This window comes from Triticum urartu, chromosome 3, assembly GCF_003073215.2.
Source record: "Triticum urartu cultivar G1812 chromosome 3, Tu2.1, whole genome shotgun sequence".
NCBI lineage: Eukaryota > Viridiplantae > Streptophyta > Magnoliopsida > Poales > Poaceae > Triticum > Triticum urartu.
The window spans coordinates 19,837,661-19,852,690 of record NC_053024.1 but is presented as its reverse complement, the minus strand read 5'-3'; the positions used below and the strand labels follow the sequence as shown (position 1 = coordinate 19,852,690).

The 15,030-nt window shown below is 45.8% G+C and overlaps 1 protein-coding gene across 1 annotated transcript; it reads right to left on the bottom strand.

The window, feature by feature from the left end:
• Positions 1-1,939: 1,939 nt before the first annotated feature.
• On the bottom strand, positions 1,940-6,821 carry LOC125546522 (protein ABCI7, chloroplastic). The gene is made up of 4 exons (XM_048710754.1): positions 6,784-6,821; positions 5,687-6,668; positions 3,947-4,206; positions 1,940-2,511 (listed from the first exon to the last, which is right to left on the bottom strand). The coding sequence occupies exons 1-4, from the start codon at positions 6,819-6,821 to the stop codon at positions 2,193-2,195; spliced, it is 1,599 nt and encodes a 532-aa protein (XP_048566711.1). The 3' UTR covers positions 1,940-2,192.
• Between the last annotated feature and the right edge of the window lie 8,209 nt (positions 6,822-15,030).

Sequence of the window (15,030 nt, the reverse complement as noted above, 5' to 3'; positions counted from 1 at the left end):
TCTTCAAGTTGCTGACTCCCGGCACCGTGAAGGTGATCGTCTTCAATGATGACAACATTAAATTGGTGACCAAGTGCGGGAAGCACAATGGCGCCTTCATCATGAACGCTAGGAGAGCTCTATGTTGCACATGCTGATTTGATTTGGACTATATCGTACTTGTTTGGTTGAAAACTGCTTGGTTTAAGTGTCGTACTATGTTGAAAACTGCTTGGTTCGGTATGAAACTATATTTATATGCTATCTATTCGTGTGTCTTTGGTTTATTCTGCCTGCCTAGTGTGTTGATAATCTCACCATCTTCACGAGAAGGTTACCAGACAACATACGGTTGCATGTAACCAAACACCATGGTTTGTGTTTTGGTCTAAATAAACAGGCAACCAAACAACCTACCTTTTATTTCGCCACAGCCAGGCTAGAGAGTATGCAGACAACCAAACAATATGTAGATGTTGGGTTTTTGCAAAAAAAATTCGAGTCAGACTAGACTACGACACATATACAATGCAGGCAAAATCATGCGAGCAAACCAAACACGTCGAACCGTCCGATCAAAATGTGCAGTGATTCAATCAGGAGAGAGGGCTTATCTTTTTTCTTTTGATTTTTTTTTGCCAACGGAGACTTCCAGCATTCTTTCCCTTTTCTCTTTATCAATATATGGGATTTGTTTTTTGTTTTTTTAACAGAGTACAGACGCAAGCGTTCATATACACGTGCATACACTCACCCTTATGAACATACACGCACACCCTACCCCTATGAGCACCTTCGAAAGACTGAGCCGGTATATCATCTTGAAATTTACGAAGTCACCATAGCCACCTCGTCGTCGACGGGAACGTCTCCTCCCACTGAATGCGCATCGTCGAAAATGGAAACATCTCCTCACACTGAATGCACATGGCTGGAAATCCTGAAATAATCCATAAATAAATGCGAGCAACAGGACTTGAATCCTGATGGGTTGGGAATACCACAGTCCCTCTAACCATCCAACCACAGGTTAGTTCGCATATATGGGATTTGTTGTTTGTCAATGGCTTATCTGCATCGCAAGTTTTCCCTTTTTCCTTTACAAACCGTTTTATTTTCTCATGCGTGCGTGACAGTGTCGGATCGGCAGTAGAGCATGCATGTTCACTACTTTTCACTGGATGAATTTTCAGCATATAACATTTTTACAGACATGGCTACCTGATTTTTTTAACAAGCTACATGTTGTCGATCCCCTGTAAAAAGCTACTCCCTCCAATCCAAATTAGTTGTCGCTCACTCGATACAAGTTCGTCGGAGGGAGTACCTGCTGACACTGAAAATTTGAACCGAAGACGTGCTTCGTGTAGCAAACCAAGCATTCATAGTGATAGAGGTGGGTATGCAAAACAACATGCTACTAAAAAACACTATATATTCGTTTTAGCCTTCCAGACTGCATATCTGCCGTAGATGTATTATTATCCCAAACAGACAGTTGCAAACCAAAAGAAGAAAGCAGGAGGCAAAACCACATACAGAAGGAATCCTTTACGGATTATTACAAACGGACAGATCTGTGGCGCAACCTACCATTCGTTGTACTGTACTGTACACCCTCCGGTCCTTTTTAGTCTGCATATAAGTTTTGCCCGAAGTCAAAGTATATATACTTTGACCAAACATATAGACAAAAGTATCAACATTCACAATGCCAAATGAATGTTGTCATGTTCATTATGAAATGTAGTTTCATAGTATAAATATTTGGTATTGTAGACGATATTTTTTTATATAAATTTCGTCAAACTTTGCAAAGTTTGACTTGACAACAATCTCATACGCGGAGTAAAAAGGATCGGAGGAGTACCTGCAAACTTGCTGTTCGGGGGCCTGGCCGGCTGGAACATCGGCGAGTCGGCGACAGCAATGATAGGGAGAAACAAGCTACATTTGCCACTAACAGAAGAAACATCTATTTGGAAGAAGCTTGATGTACTCTTGCTCTTGATAGGGATAAACAAGTAATTTACAAATAATAAGCAGAATCTGAGAAAAGACTAGAGTGGTATTTCCTCCGGCAGTCAACCAACATATGCAGTTGTAGTCGCTCACCTTCTTCAATGCCAAAGCTACCAAGAATTCCCGCCCTGCTCTTTCTACCTCGACCAAAAAAAGCGCTGAACCACTTCAAAGAGCTCCTCAGGGCCTCATCAATTGTTTTGTCTTGACACGGCGAGCAACTCCTTGAGCTGTGCTAGAGCCTTCTTCTCGATGGCCTTAAATGGGATCCGGTTTATCACCTGCGCTCCAAACGAGAAAAGCAGGGCATCGGTCGCCGTTTTGGCGTCGACGCCTCTCGCCTGGAAGTAGAAGAGCTCGTTGGGGTCGAGGTCCCCGCTGATGGCAGCTCCGTGCGTGCATTTGACATCGTCGGCGATGATCTGAAGGTTTGGCTTCACATTCACCACAGCCTTTGGTGAGAGCAGAAGACACTTGGTTTGTTGCCCTGCATCGGTTTGCTGTGCATACCTGCAAATCAACAGAATTAAGACATTAGGCCAGGGAAAAGCTCACATGTAGCTATAAGCTTTGTCAATAGCCATAGATGCGATATTTTCTCATGCTGCATCATACAGACAATGTTACAATAGGTAAACAAATTAACACTCTGCATTTCCTGTAGTAGTAGGTACTACATTTTTTACCTTAACTGCCTTGTAATGCAATAGCTACAAGACTTGTAATATTTTCATCAGTATACACTTGTAATATTTTCATCAGTATACACCATTTTAATCTAAACTACTGCAGTATTCCACATTAATATTGGTCCTATTTACAGCAACGGTTAAACATGTGGGAAATCAAAGAATTTACATAGCAGATAGCAGGGATAACAAGTATATTTCCAAAACTAGTAAAATTTTACATTCATTGCATTGTACGTACTGCTACGGCTACAAGACTACAAAGACTACAACCAAAATATGTTTCTGCCAGCTTGCTTGTATTTGCATCAGTGTACGGCATCTTTTATGTAAAACTAACACTCCCTCCGATCCATATTACTTGTCACTCAAATGGATGTATCTAGATGTATTTTAGTGCTATATACATCCGTTTGAGTGAAAACTAATATGGATTGGAGGGAATACACTATTCTAAGTTACATGAAACTACAGTAAGTAATCTTACAAAGGCCTATTTTCAACAACAGTGAAACATGTGTGTAATCAAAGAATTCACATAGCACTAGTAAGGGCGTGTTCGGTACTCCTCCGTGGCCACAAAATCCTGAACTCCACCGCCAGCTTCTGATCGCCAGCTTCTCACGAGAGAGCCGGGATCCAGCGATCCGTTCGCCTACACAGCTTCTCGCTCGCACCAGGGAGCGAGCCTGAAGCCCAGCATATTGCCCTTCTGTAGCCCATTCAGATAGACATTGTAGTAGGCTAATAGTCCATACAGTGTGGAAATGATGGGATGGCCCATAGGCCCAGTCAGCTGTAGCTGTTTTAGCAAAAAGTAATAGCCCGTGCGGGGGTGTGGAGGAGAAAGAACGAGCGAAACGGTACGAGGGGCTCACTTCGCGGTGGCAGGGACCGGTAATATCTCCTCAACTCCCACTTCCCGGTTTTGGAGGAGCTGTGATTTCTCAACTCCATAACTCCTCAAATATTACACTGCGTCTTTAGCCAGCTTCCCGTGCCCATAACCAGGAATTAAATCGTTCGGCTGTACTCCACACCTGGAGTTGTGGAGCTTAGAAGCGGGAGGGCTCCCGAACACGCCCTAAGATGGTACTAACTCCGCCACAAATTTAGCCTACCAAAAACATCTTCTAATTTGGGACAGAGGAAGTACTACCGAAATATACATTTCTCCAATGTTGCTCCAATGATCACTGTAAGGATTTCTATCGGAATACAAAAAGTTAATAAATGAGAAGAGTCTGGCGAAATACCTGTTGACTTGAATATTTCCATCAAAAATACCATTTCCTGTACCACAAGCAATCAATTTGTGGAGCTGTCGTGAAAAACCTCTTGGGTGATCAAGTATTAGTCTGCTATGCAGATCATGAATCTGCTTATTCTGAGATGTTAAGTGAAACGTTGATAACTCCGTTTCTGTCTCAGGACCCAATTGCTGGATGTGAAGATTGTGCCTGTTCAGTCTTGCTCCAGTGCTGACTTCAACAAACTCATATTTACTAGATGTATTCTGCAAAAACAAAAATATATGTAACTAACGAGATAGACAATATCCATTTCGAATAATTTTGACAATAAACCCTTATTTACATGCAGAATTTCTAGTAAGTACTGAAACATAAATATGCATACTATTCTTTATACAGTCAGAAAAGGTAAACTTGGCAACAGCATGAATAGAAACAATGTGACCACTTTATGGTACTCCTTTAAGAGGATATAACAAGAAAACAAGAATAACTCCAAAATTTTGGTTTCCATGATAATTGCTTGATTACATGGATAGCCAATTCAGAAAAACCTAAATTGCCACTGGTTACTGATTAAGACTGACTTTACTTGAGTTCTCACTGATCCATATTATGTGATCCTACTCAACCTTATGCCAGCCATCCCCACAGATGTGAATATGATTAGTTCAGATCTCAGATCAAACTATTATATATTGAAGTAATTACTACCCTTACAATCAACCGAATAAGTCTGACCATGTTTATTCCATATCATATCAAAATAGCAACGCATCAGTAATGAGCAGGTTCCTATTCCATAATGAAAATGATGAACTAAGACATGAAACTATTACTCTGAAATGTAAATTTGCAGGGATCTATTTGGTTTATTGGTTGCTAATTCAAGATAACAAAGCAATACCAAGGCATCAAATGTAGAAACTTCACATATTCCTCTCTTTTTTACATTCAAATGATCATATCTCCTTCTGTACCTAATGTTACTAAAGATCGAGTTCACCGACTAACTCGAATTAGTTCAAAGGATCAGATATTGCCCAAATTGCAGCTGGTGCTGCTAATAAGACTGACTTAACTGGCGTCCCCACTGATCCATATTTTGTGGTCCTACACCTTATGACAGACATCTTCACAGATATTAATGTAATTACTGCCTCTACAATGAACCGAATAAGCCTGACCATGTTCATTCCTAAATCCTAATCGAATCAAAATAGCAAATCATTCAGTAATCTGTAGGAACTAGGAATACATCAAGTTATGTCCAATTTAATAGTGAAAATGATGAACTAAGATGTGAAACCATTACTCTGAAATGTAAATTTGCTGGGGGATTTATTTGGTTTTACTGCTTGTTAAATCACTGACTAACTTGTATTGCTGAAGAGTGAGTTCACTGATGGACTTGCTTACTATCCTACTCCTACACTGAAAGCAAGCACATGATGATGATACTCATAACCACTAGAACAATAGACAACAGGTGTAAACCATCCACAGTTGCAATATATAGCTCAAAGGATCGGATATTAATGTGCTCACTGCCCCCTACAATCATTTAATCAATTGCAACCATATCTCTTCATAACTGATTTCTCATCAGCGCTGGTTACTGTCCTAGCTAAATGTGCAAATAATTATATAGCTCAAACAACCTTTTACCACCATCAGTTTCACAATATTGATGTAAAACCAATATCAAATAAAATTAGCGCAAATTGCATAAGACAATCGCACCTGCTGGACGGTGGTCCACTTGGTATGCGCCGCGGCAGGTGACTGTCGCTGCACATAGGAATGAACCACTCTACCACCCTCCTCCACGATGATGTCCACCACCGGGTTGGCCCAATAGCACCCACCGTCCTCTTCCCCAACCCCGAAATGCTCCTCGACGATGGCGACCTCCGCCCCCTTCTCCGCAATCACCAGAACCCTCGGGTTCGACATCATCAGGCTAGCACCGTCGCTGCCGCTGTAGGCGAACATGATGTGGACGGGGTCGTCGGCCATCTTGGCCCACTCGGGCACATACACCACGGCGACGTCGCTCGCGCCGACGGCGTTGAAGTCGTAGAAGATGTCCCTGTGGGAGAACCGCGCGGAGGCGGCGACGGCGGCGGCCGCCCGGTCCCGGGCGTGGCCGGGGGGCATGTCCGCGAGGGCGGAGACGTGGGCGCCGGAGGCGGCGACGAGGCGGCCGTCGGAGAAGAGGACGTGGGAATCCAGGTCCGAGGAGGGCGTCGGCGGCGCGAGGCCGGGGGTCCGGGTGGGCGTCGAGATGGGGAGGGAGCGGAGGTAGGAGATGTCGGTGAAGCGGAAGGCCTCGTTGGAGCGGCGGGTGGGCCAGGGCGTGGTGAGGAGGGAGAGCGCGGAGGCGGAGCGCAGCGGGTCGAGCAGCGGCGAGGACGGCGCCGCGTCCTCCAGCTGCTCGGCGATGCGGAGGACCAGGTCGTCGGAGACGGACGGGGCCGCCGAGCGCGACGCGGCGACGGAGGAGACCGCCCGGCGGCGGAGGCGAAGGAGAGGGGGCGGGGGCGGGCCGGCGCGGGGAGGGGCGGCGCAGAGCGACGGCGGCGACATGGCGGCCGGCGAAGCTTCGCCGTTCCTCTCGTCTGGTGGCAGAGGAGAGGGGGGATGGGGGCAGAGTTGTTGGGTTGTGACGCGTTGGTGGAATCGGCTGACGAGTGGGGCCCAGGGAGAGCAGATGATGGGCCGACTCGTTTTCGTTTAGACTGGACATGGGCCGACTTGTTTTTATGTACAATGGCCTCCGATTATTATTCACTGATGACAGCCTGCTGTTTTTTTAAGGCCAACAATGCTGGAGCTACAGAGGTGAATCGAGTACTGAATAGCTGTTGCCAAGCATCGGGGCAAAGGATTAACTTCTCAAAATCTTCTATCTTCTTTAGTAAGGGGGTTCCAGGGTACACTAGAATGGAAATAAAGGGTGTGCTAAATGTTCCAAATGAAACACTTAATGAGAAGTATCTTAGAATGCCGTCGGATATTGGTGGGTCAAAAAAGGGGCCTTCAAATATCTCAAGGACCGTTTATGGAGCAAAGTGCAGGGCTGGCTCGAGCGCACTTTATCAACGGCGGGAAAGGAGGTCTTGGTGAAATATGTGGCCCGGGCAGTCTCAGTCTTCTCAATGTCTTGCTTTAAACTGCTAAGAGGATTGTGCAAACATTTGAATATGCTCATTAGGAAATTCTGGTGGGGAAGCAAAGATGGGAAACGAAAACCGCATTGGGTTCCCTGGAAAACAATGATGCAACCCAAGTGTATGGGTGGTCTCGGGTTTAAGGACTTCGAACTCTTCAATCTGGCAATGTTGGCTAGGCAGGCATGGCGCTTGTTACACAACCCAGAGACTTCAAGTGCACGTCTCCTGAAGAGCATCTATTACCGTGATTCCTCCATGTTGCAAGCTAACTTGGGAGGACACCCAAGCCAAATTTGCAGAGCGATTATCGAAGGACGGGATACACTCAAGTTAGGCTTGATCAAGAGGATAGGCAATGGTGCCTCGACAGATATATGGAATGACTCATGGCTTCCCAGGGATGAGAATCTGAGACCATATGGCTGTCGTGTGACCGACCCTCCGACCCTTGTTTCCGAGCTTATAGACCACACCACCGCGACATGGAATAAGACTCGGGTTGAGGAGGTGTTCATGACAACGGACTCGCGAGTCATTCTAGGGACCCCGATGTGTACGCGTTCCATCCAGGACTTTTGGAGTTGGAATTTTGACAAGCACGGGCTATTCTCGGTTAAGTCTGCATACAACTTGCTGGTGGCAATAAAACAGAGGAGAGAAGCGTGGCTGGAAGGGACTCCGGGTACATCAAATTTGGCAACAGAATCTAGCTCATGGAAGAAACTTTGGAAAACACAGGTTTCGGCCAAAGTTAGAATGTTCCTTTGGAGGCTTTCCAAACACTCTCTACCAACAGAAGATATCAGATCGCAGTGAAATATGGCAGATTCTTCGGTATGTGGCTTCTATGGAGTGAATGATTCATGGAGACATTCTTTAATTAGCTGTACCACTTCAAGATGCACTTGGGTATTGGTTGATGAGGATATGGCCCAGAAGTTGGTATCTAATACTAAACCGAGCACCAAACAGTGGATGTTCACTATGATGGATTCTATGGTACATGACAAATTTGTTCTGCTCTCGGTCACTTTATGGGCAATTTGGTCGGCTTGTCGCAAGGCCATCTATGAGGGGATTTTCCAGTCTTCCCAGGCAACTCTCTCTTTCATAAACATGTCCATAGGGGAGCTCGACGTCATCAAGGTCCCATTGTCATCTGCGCAACCGCGAGCACCGCTAGCCAATACTGGACTGCGACCAAAAGCACCACCTCCTGGGTTCATCAAAATTCATGTAGACGCGGGAGTGTCAAAGGGAAGAGGCGGTTCGGCGGCAGCAGTTTGTCGGGATAGAGATAGAAAATTCTTGGGCAGCGCTGCACTTGTTATTGCTGGGGTTGATGACCCAGTGGTCCTTGAAGCCATAGCTTGCAGGGAGGGATTGGCACTTGCCAAAGACTTCAACGTCCAGAATGTTACACTAGTAGAAAAAGGGTCAAATGTGAAGCACATTAGTGCCGGTTTGAATTTGAGCCGGCACTAATGTGACCATTATTGCTGGTTCCAACGGCTAGGCGGGCGGGCATCATTAGTACCGGTTCGTGGGTAACCTTTAGTACCGGTTCATGCCACGAACCGGTACTAATGAGGCTGTGTCAGGCTATGGTCAGTCTGGGGCCCCACGAAGACCTTTAGTACCGGTTCATGCCATGAACCGGTACTAGAGTTTCTTTGTAAGCTGATTTTTAGTCCCACCTCGCCAAGAGAGAGGCAGTATGAGCGGTTTATAAGCCGTGAGTGCACAGACAATGACGAAGAGTTGCAATGCTCACCTACATGTTGATTAGCTTCAAGCCTTGCGGAATAGCATAGATTGCACTGAGCTATGTGCAGTGCAGTCTACACTATTCCGAATGGCTTGAAGCAAATTAACCAGCATTGCACCACTTTTTTATTTTTAATAACTTATTTGAACTCCGGACTTCTTTTGTGTTCAGTATGCAGCATTCAAAGCAACGTCATCAATTTCCAACATGTTCTGACATCATTTGTTGTTTTTCGGTCATTTACCTAATTGTTTAGAGAGCTAAATGACCGTGAAATTGAAAATCACTACAAAATGAATCCTGAAAATGTTGAAACTTGGCATGGTATCATCATATCACCCGCATAGCATGCGCGAAAGAGTAGAGAGGGTCACGGCAAAAACTGGACGCACTTCGTGTACAAACTGTGTTGGGAAACGTTGCAGAAAACAAAAAATTTCCTACGGTTTCACCAAGATCCATCTATGAGTTCATCTAGCAACGAGTGATCGGATTGCATCTACATACCTTTGTAGATCACGCGCGGAAGCGTTCAAAGAACGGGGATGAGGAAGTCGTACTCGACGTGATCCAAATCACCGGAGATCCTAGCGCCGAACGGACGGCACCTCCGCGTTCAACACACGTACGGTCAGCGTGACGTCTCCTCCTTCTTGATCCAGCAAGGGGGAAGGAGAGGTTGATGAAGATCCAGCAGCACGACGGCGTGGTGGTGGATGCAGGGGTCACCGCAGCAGGGCTTCGCCGTTCTACTGCGAGTGGGAGAGGTGTAGCAGGGGAGAGGGAGGCGCCAAGACTCAAGGGTGCGGCTGCCCCTCCCTCCCCCCTTTTTATATAGGCCCCCTAGGGGGTGCGCCGGCCCTAGGAGATGGGATCTCCTAGGGGGGCGGCGGCCAAGGGGTGGAGTGCCCCCCAAGCCAGGTGGGGCGCCCCCCCCCCCCACCCTAGGGTTCCCAACCCTAGGCGCATGGGATGGGCCAAGGAGGGCGCACCAGCCCACTATGGGCTGGTTCCCCTCCCCACTTAGCCCATGGGGCCCTCTGGGATGGGTGGGCCCACCCGGTGGACCCCCGGGACACTTCCGGTGGTCCCGGTACAATACCGGTGACCCCCGAAACTCTCCCGATGGCCGAAACTGCACTTCCTATATATAATTCTTCACCTCCGGACCATTCCGGAACTCCTCGTGACGTCCAGGATCTCATCCGGGACTCCGAACAACTTTCGGGTTACTGCATATTCATATCTCTACAACCCTAGCGTCACCGAACCTTAAGTGTGTAGACCCTACGGGTTCGGGAGACATGTAGACATGACCGAGATGGCTCTCCGGTCAATAACCAACAGCGGGATCTGGATACCCATGTTGGCTCCCACATGCTCCTCGATGATCTCATCGGATGAACCACGATGTCGAGGATTCAAGCAACCCCGTATACAATTCCCTTTGTCAATCGGTACGTTACTTGCCCGAGATTCGATCGTCGGTATCCCAATACCTCGTTCAATCTCATTACCGGCAAGTCACTTTACTCGTACCGTAATGCATGATCCCATGACCAGACACTTGGTCACTTTGAGCTCATTGTGATGATGCATTACCGAGTGGGCCCAGAGATACCTCTCCGTCATACGGAGTGACAAATCCCAGTCTTGATCCGTGTCAACCCAACAGACACTTTCGGAGATACCCGTAGTATACCTTTATAGTCACCTAGTTACGTTGTGACATTTGGTACACCCAAAGCACTCCTACGGTATCCGGGAGTTACACTATCTCATGGTCTAAGGAAAAGATACTTGACATTGGAAAAACTCTAGCAAACGAACTATACAATCTTGTGCTATGTTTAGGATTGGGTCTTGTCCATCACATCATTCTCCTAATGATGTGATCTCGTTATCAATGACATCCAATGTCCATAGTCAGGAAACCATGACTATCTGTTGATCAATGAGCTAGTCAACTAGAGGCTTACTAGGGACATGTTGGTGTCTATGTATTCACACATGTATTACGATTTCCGGATAACACAATTATAGCATGAATAAAAGACAATTATCATGAACAAGGAAATATAATAATAATCCTTTTATTATTGCCTCTAGGGCATATTTCCAACAGTCTCCCACTTGCACTAGAGTCAATAATCTAGTTACATTGTGATAAATCGAACACCCTTGGAATTCTGGTGTTGATCATGTTTTGCTCTAGGGAGAGGTTTAGTCAACGGATCTGCTACATTCAGGTCCGTATGTACTTTAAAAATATCTATGTCTCCATCTTGAACATTTTCACGAATGGAGTTGAAGTGACGCTTGATGTGCCTGGTCTTCTTGTGAAACCTGGGCTCCTTGGCAAGTGCAATAGCTCTAGTGTTGTCACAGAAGAGTTTGATCGGCCCCGACGCATTGGGTATGACTCCTAGGTCGGTGATGAACTCCTTCACCCAAATTGCTTTATGTGCTGCCTCCGAGGCTGCCATGTACTCCGCTTCACATGTAGATCCCGCCACGACGCTCTGCTTGCAACTGCACCAGCTTACTGCCCCACCATTCAAAATATACACGTATCCGGTCTGTGACTTAGAGTCATCCAGATCTGTGTCGAAGCTAGCGTCGACGTAACCCTTTACGACGAGCTCTTCGTCACCTCCATAAACGAGAAACATTTCCTTAGTCCTTTTTAGGTACTTCAGGATATTCTTGACCACTGTCCAGTGTTCCTTGCCGGGATTACTTTGGTACCTACCTACCAAACTTACGGCAAGGTTTACATCAGGTCTGGTACACAGCATGGCATACATAATAGAACCTATGGCTGAGGCATAGGGGATGACACTCATCTCTTCTATATCTTCTGCCGTGGTCGGACATTGAGTTGAGCTCAATTTCACACCTTGCAACACAGGCAAGAACCCCTTCTTAGACTGATCCATATTGAACTTCTTCAATATCTTATCAAGGTATGTGCTTTGTGAAAGAGCTATGAGGCGTCTTGATCTATCTCTATAGATCTTGATGCCTAATATATAAGCAGCTTCTCCAAAGTCCTTCATTGAAAAACTCTTATTCAAGTAGGCCTTAATGCTGTCCAAAAGCTCTATATCATTTCCCATCAAAAGTATGTCATCTACATATAATATGAGAAATGCTACAGAGCTCCCACTCACTTTTTTGTAAACGCAGGCTTCTCCATAAGTCTGCATAAACCCAAACGCTTTGATCATCTCATCAAAACGAATGTTCCAACTCCGAGATGCTTGCACCAGCCCATAAATCGAGCGTTGGAGCTTGCACACCTTGTCAGCATTCTTAGGATCGACAAAACCTTCCGGCTGCATCATATACAATTCTTCCTTAAGGAAACCATTAAGGAATGCCGTTTTGATGTCCATTTGCCATATTTCATAATCATAGAATGCGGCAATTGCTAACATGATTCAGACGGACTTCAGCTTCGCTACCGGTGAGAAAGTCTCATCGTAGTCAATCCCTTGAACTTGTCGATAACCCTTAGCGACAAGCCGAGCTTTATAGATGGTCACATTACCATCTGCGTCTGTCTTCTTCTTAAAGATTCATTTATTTTCTATGGCTCGCTGCTCAACGGGCAAGTCAGTCAAAGTCCATACTTCGTTTTCATACATGGATCCTATCTCGGATTTCATGGCTTCCAGCCATTTGTCGGAATCCGGGCCCGCCATCGCTTCTTCATAGTTCGAAGGTTCACCGTTGTCTAACAACATGATTTCCAAGACAGGGTTGCCGTACCATTCTGGTGCGGAACGTGTCCTTATGGACCTTCGAATTTCAGTAGGAGCTTGATCAGAAGTATCTTGATCATCATCATTAACTTCCTCTCTAATTGGTGCAGGCACCACAAGAACATTTTCCTGAGTTGCGCCACTTTCCGGTTCAAGAGGTAATACTTCATCAAGTTCTACTTTCCTCCCACTTACTTCTTTCGAGAGAAACTCCTTCTCTAGAAAGGATCCATTCTTAGCAACAAAGATCTTGCCTTCGGATCTGAGGTAGAAGGTATACCCAATAGTTTCTTTAGGGTATCCTATGAAGACGCATTTTTCCGACTTGGGTTCGAGCTTTTCAGGTTGAAGTTTCTTGACATAAGCATCGCATCCCCAAACTTTTAGAAACGACAGCTTAGGTTTCTTCCCAAACCATAATTCATACGGTGTCGTCTCAACGGATTTCGACGGAGCCCTATTTAAAGTGAATGCGGCAGTCTCTAAAGCATAGCCCCAAAATGATAGCGGTAAATCGATAAGAGACATCATAGATCGCACCATATCTAACAGAGTGCGGTTACGATGTTCAGACACACCATTACGCTGAGGTGTTCCAGGTGGCGTGAGTTGTGAAACTATTCCACATTTTCTTAAGTGTGTGCCAAATTCGTGACTCAAGTATTCTCCTCCACGATCTGATCGCAGGAACTTGATTTTCCTGTCACGTTGATTCTCAACCTCAATCTGAAATTCCTTGAACCTTTCAAAGGTCTCAGACTTGTGTTTCATTAAGTAGACATACCCATATCTACTCAAGTCATCAGTGAGGGTGAGAACATAACGATAGCCACCGTGAGCCTCAACACTCATTAGACCGCACACATCAGTATGTATGATTTCCAATAAGTTGGTTGCTCGCTCCATTGTTCCTGAGAACGGAGTCTTGGTCATTTTACCCATGAGACATGGTTCACACGTGTCAAATGATTCGTAATCAAGAGACTCTAAAAGTCCATCTGCATGGAGCTTCTTCATGCGTTTGACACCTATGTGACCAAGGCGGCAGTGCCACAAGTATGCGGGACTATCATTATCAACCATACATCTTTTGGTATTCACACTATGAATATGTGTAACATTACGCTCGAGATTCATTAAGAATAAACCATTCACCATCAGAGCATGACCATAAAACATATCTCTCATATAAATAGAACAACCATTATTCTCGGATTTAAATGAGTAGCCATCTTGTATTAAACGAGATCCTGATACAATGTTCATGCTCAAACTTGGCACTAAATAACAATTATTGAGGTTCAAAACTAATCCCGTAGGTAAATGTAGAGGTAGCGTGCCGACGGCGATCACATCGACCTTGGAACCATTCCCGACGCGCATCGTCGCCTCGTCCTTCGCCAGTCTCCGTTTATTCCGCAGCTCCTGCTTTGAGTTACAAATGTGAGCAACTGCACCGGTATCAAATACCCAGGAGCTAGTACGAGTACTGGTAAGGTACACATCAATTACATGTATATCACATATACATTTCGTTTTGCTGGCCTTCTTGTCCGCTAAGTATTTGGGGCAGTTCCGCTTCCAGTGACCACTTTCCTTGCAATAAAAGCACTCAGTCTTGGGCTTGGGTCCATTCTTTGGCTTCTTCTCGGTAGCTTGCTTGCCGGGCGCGGCAACTCCCTTGCCGTCCTTCTTGAAGTTCTTCTTACCCTTGCCTTTCTTGAACTTAGTGGTTTTATTCACCATCAACACTTGATGTTCCTTTCTGACTTCTCCCTCTGCTGATTTCAGCATTGCAAATACTTCAGGAATGGTCTTTTCCATCCCCTGCATATTGAAGTTCATCACAAAGCTCTTGTAGCTCGGTGGAAGCGACTGAAGGATTCTGTCAATGACCGCGTCATCCGGGAGATTAACTCCCAGCTGAGTCAAGCGGTTATGTAACCCAGACATAGTGAGTATGTGCTCACTGACAGAACGGTTTTCCTCCATCTTACAGCTGAAGAACTTGTCGGAGACATCATATCTCTCGACCTGGGCATGAGCTTGAAAACCCATTTTCAGCTCTTCGAACATCTCATATGCTCCGTGTCTCTCAAAACGCTTTTGGAGCCTCGGTTCTAAGCTGTAAAGCATGCCACACTGAACGAGGGAGTAATCATCGGTACGTGTCTGCCAAGCGTTCATAACATCTTGTTCTGCAGGGAGAACAGGTGCGTCACCTAGCGGTGCATGTTAGTCGGTGGAACCGGTCTCACGTAAGCGTACGTGTAAGGTTGGTCCGGGCCGCCTCATCCCACAATACCGCTGAAGCAAGATAAGACTAGTAGCGGCAAGAAAGTTGACAACATCTACGCCCACAACCAATTGTGTTCT

What these genes read in the sequence shown, in the direction of transcription:
- LOC125546522 (XM_048710754.1), bottom strand. Translation starts at nt 6,821, where the DNA reads ATGCTTGGCAACAGCTATTCAGTACTCGATTCACCTCT. An exon ending in TCAGTACTCGATTCACCTCT is followed by an intron (nt 6,669 to 6,783) that starts GTAGCTCCAGCA and finishes AACGAAAACGAG; the next exon opens with TCGGCCCATCATCTGCTCTC. An exon ending in GGAAATATTCAAGTCAACAG is followed by an intron (nt 2,512 to 3,946) that starts GTATTTCGCCAG and finishes GTTGATTTGCAG; the next exon opens with GTATGCACAGCAAACCGATG.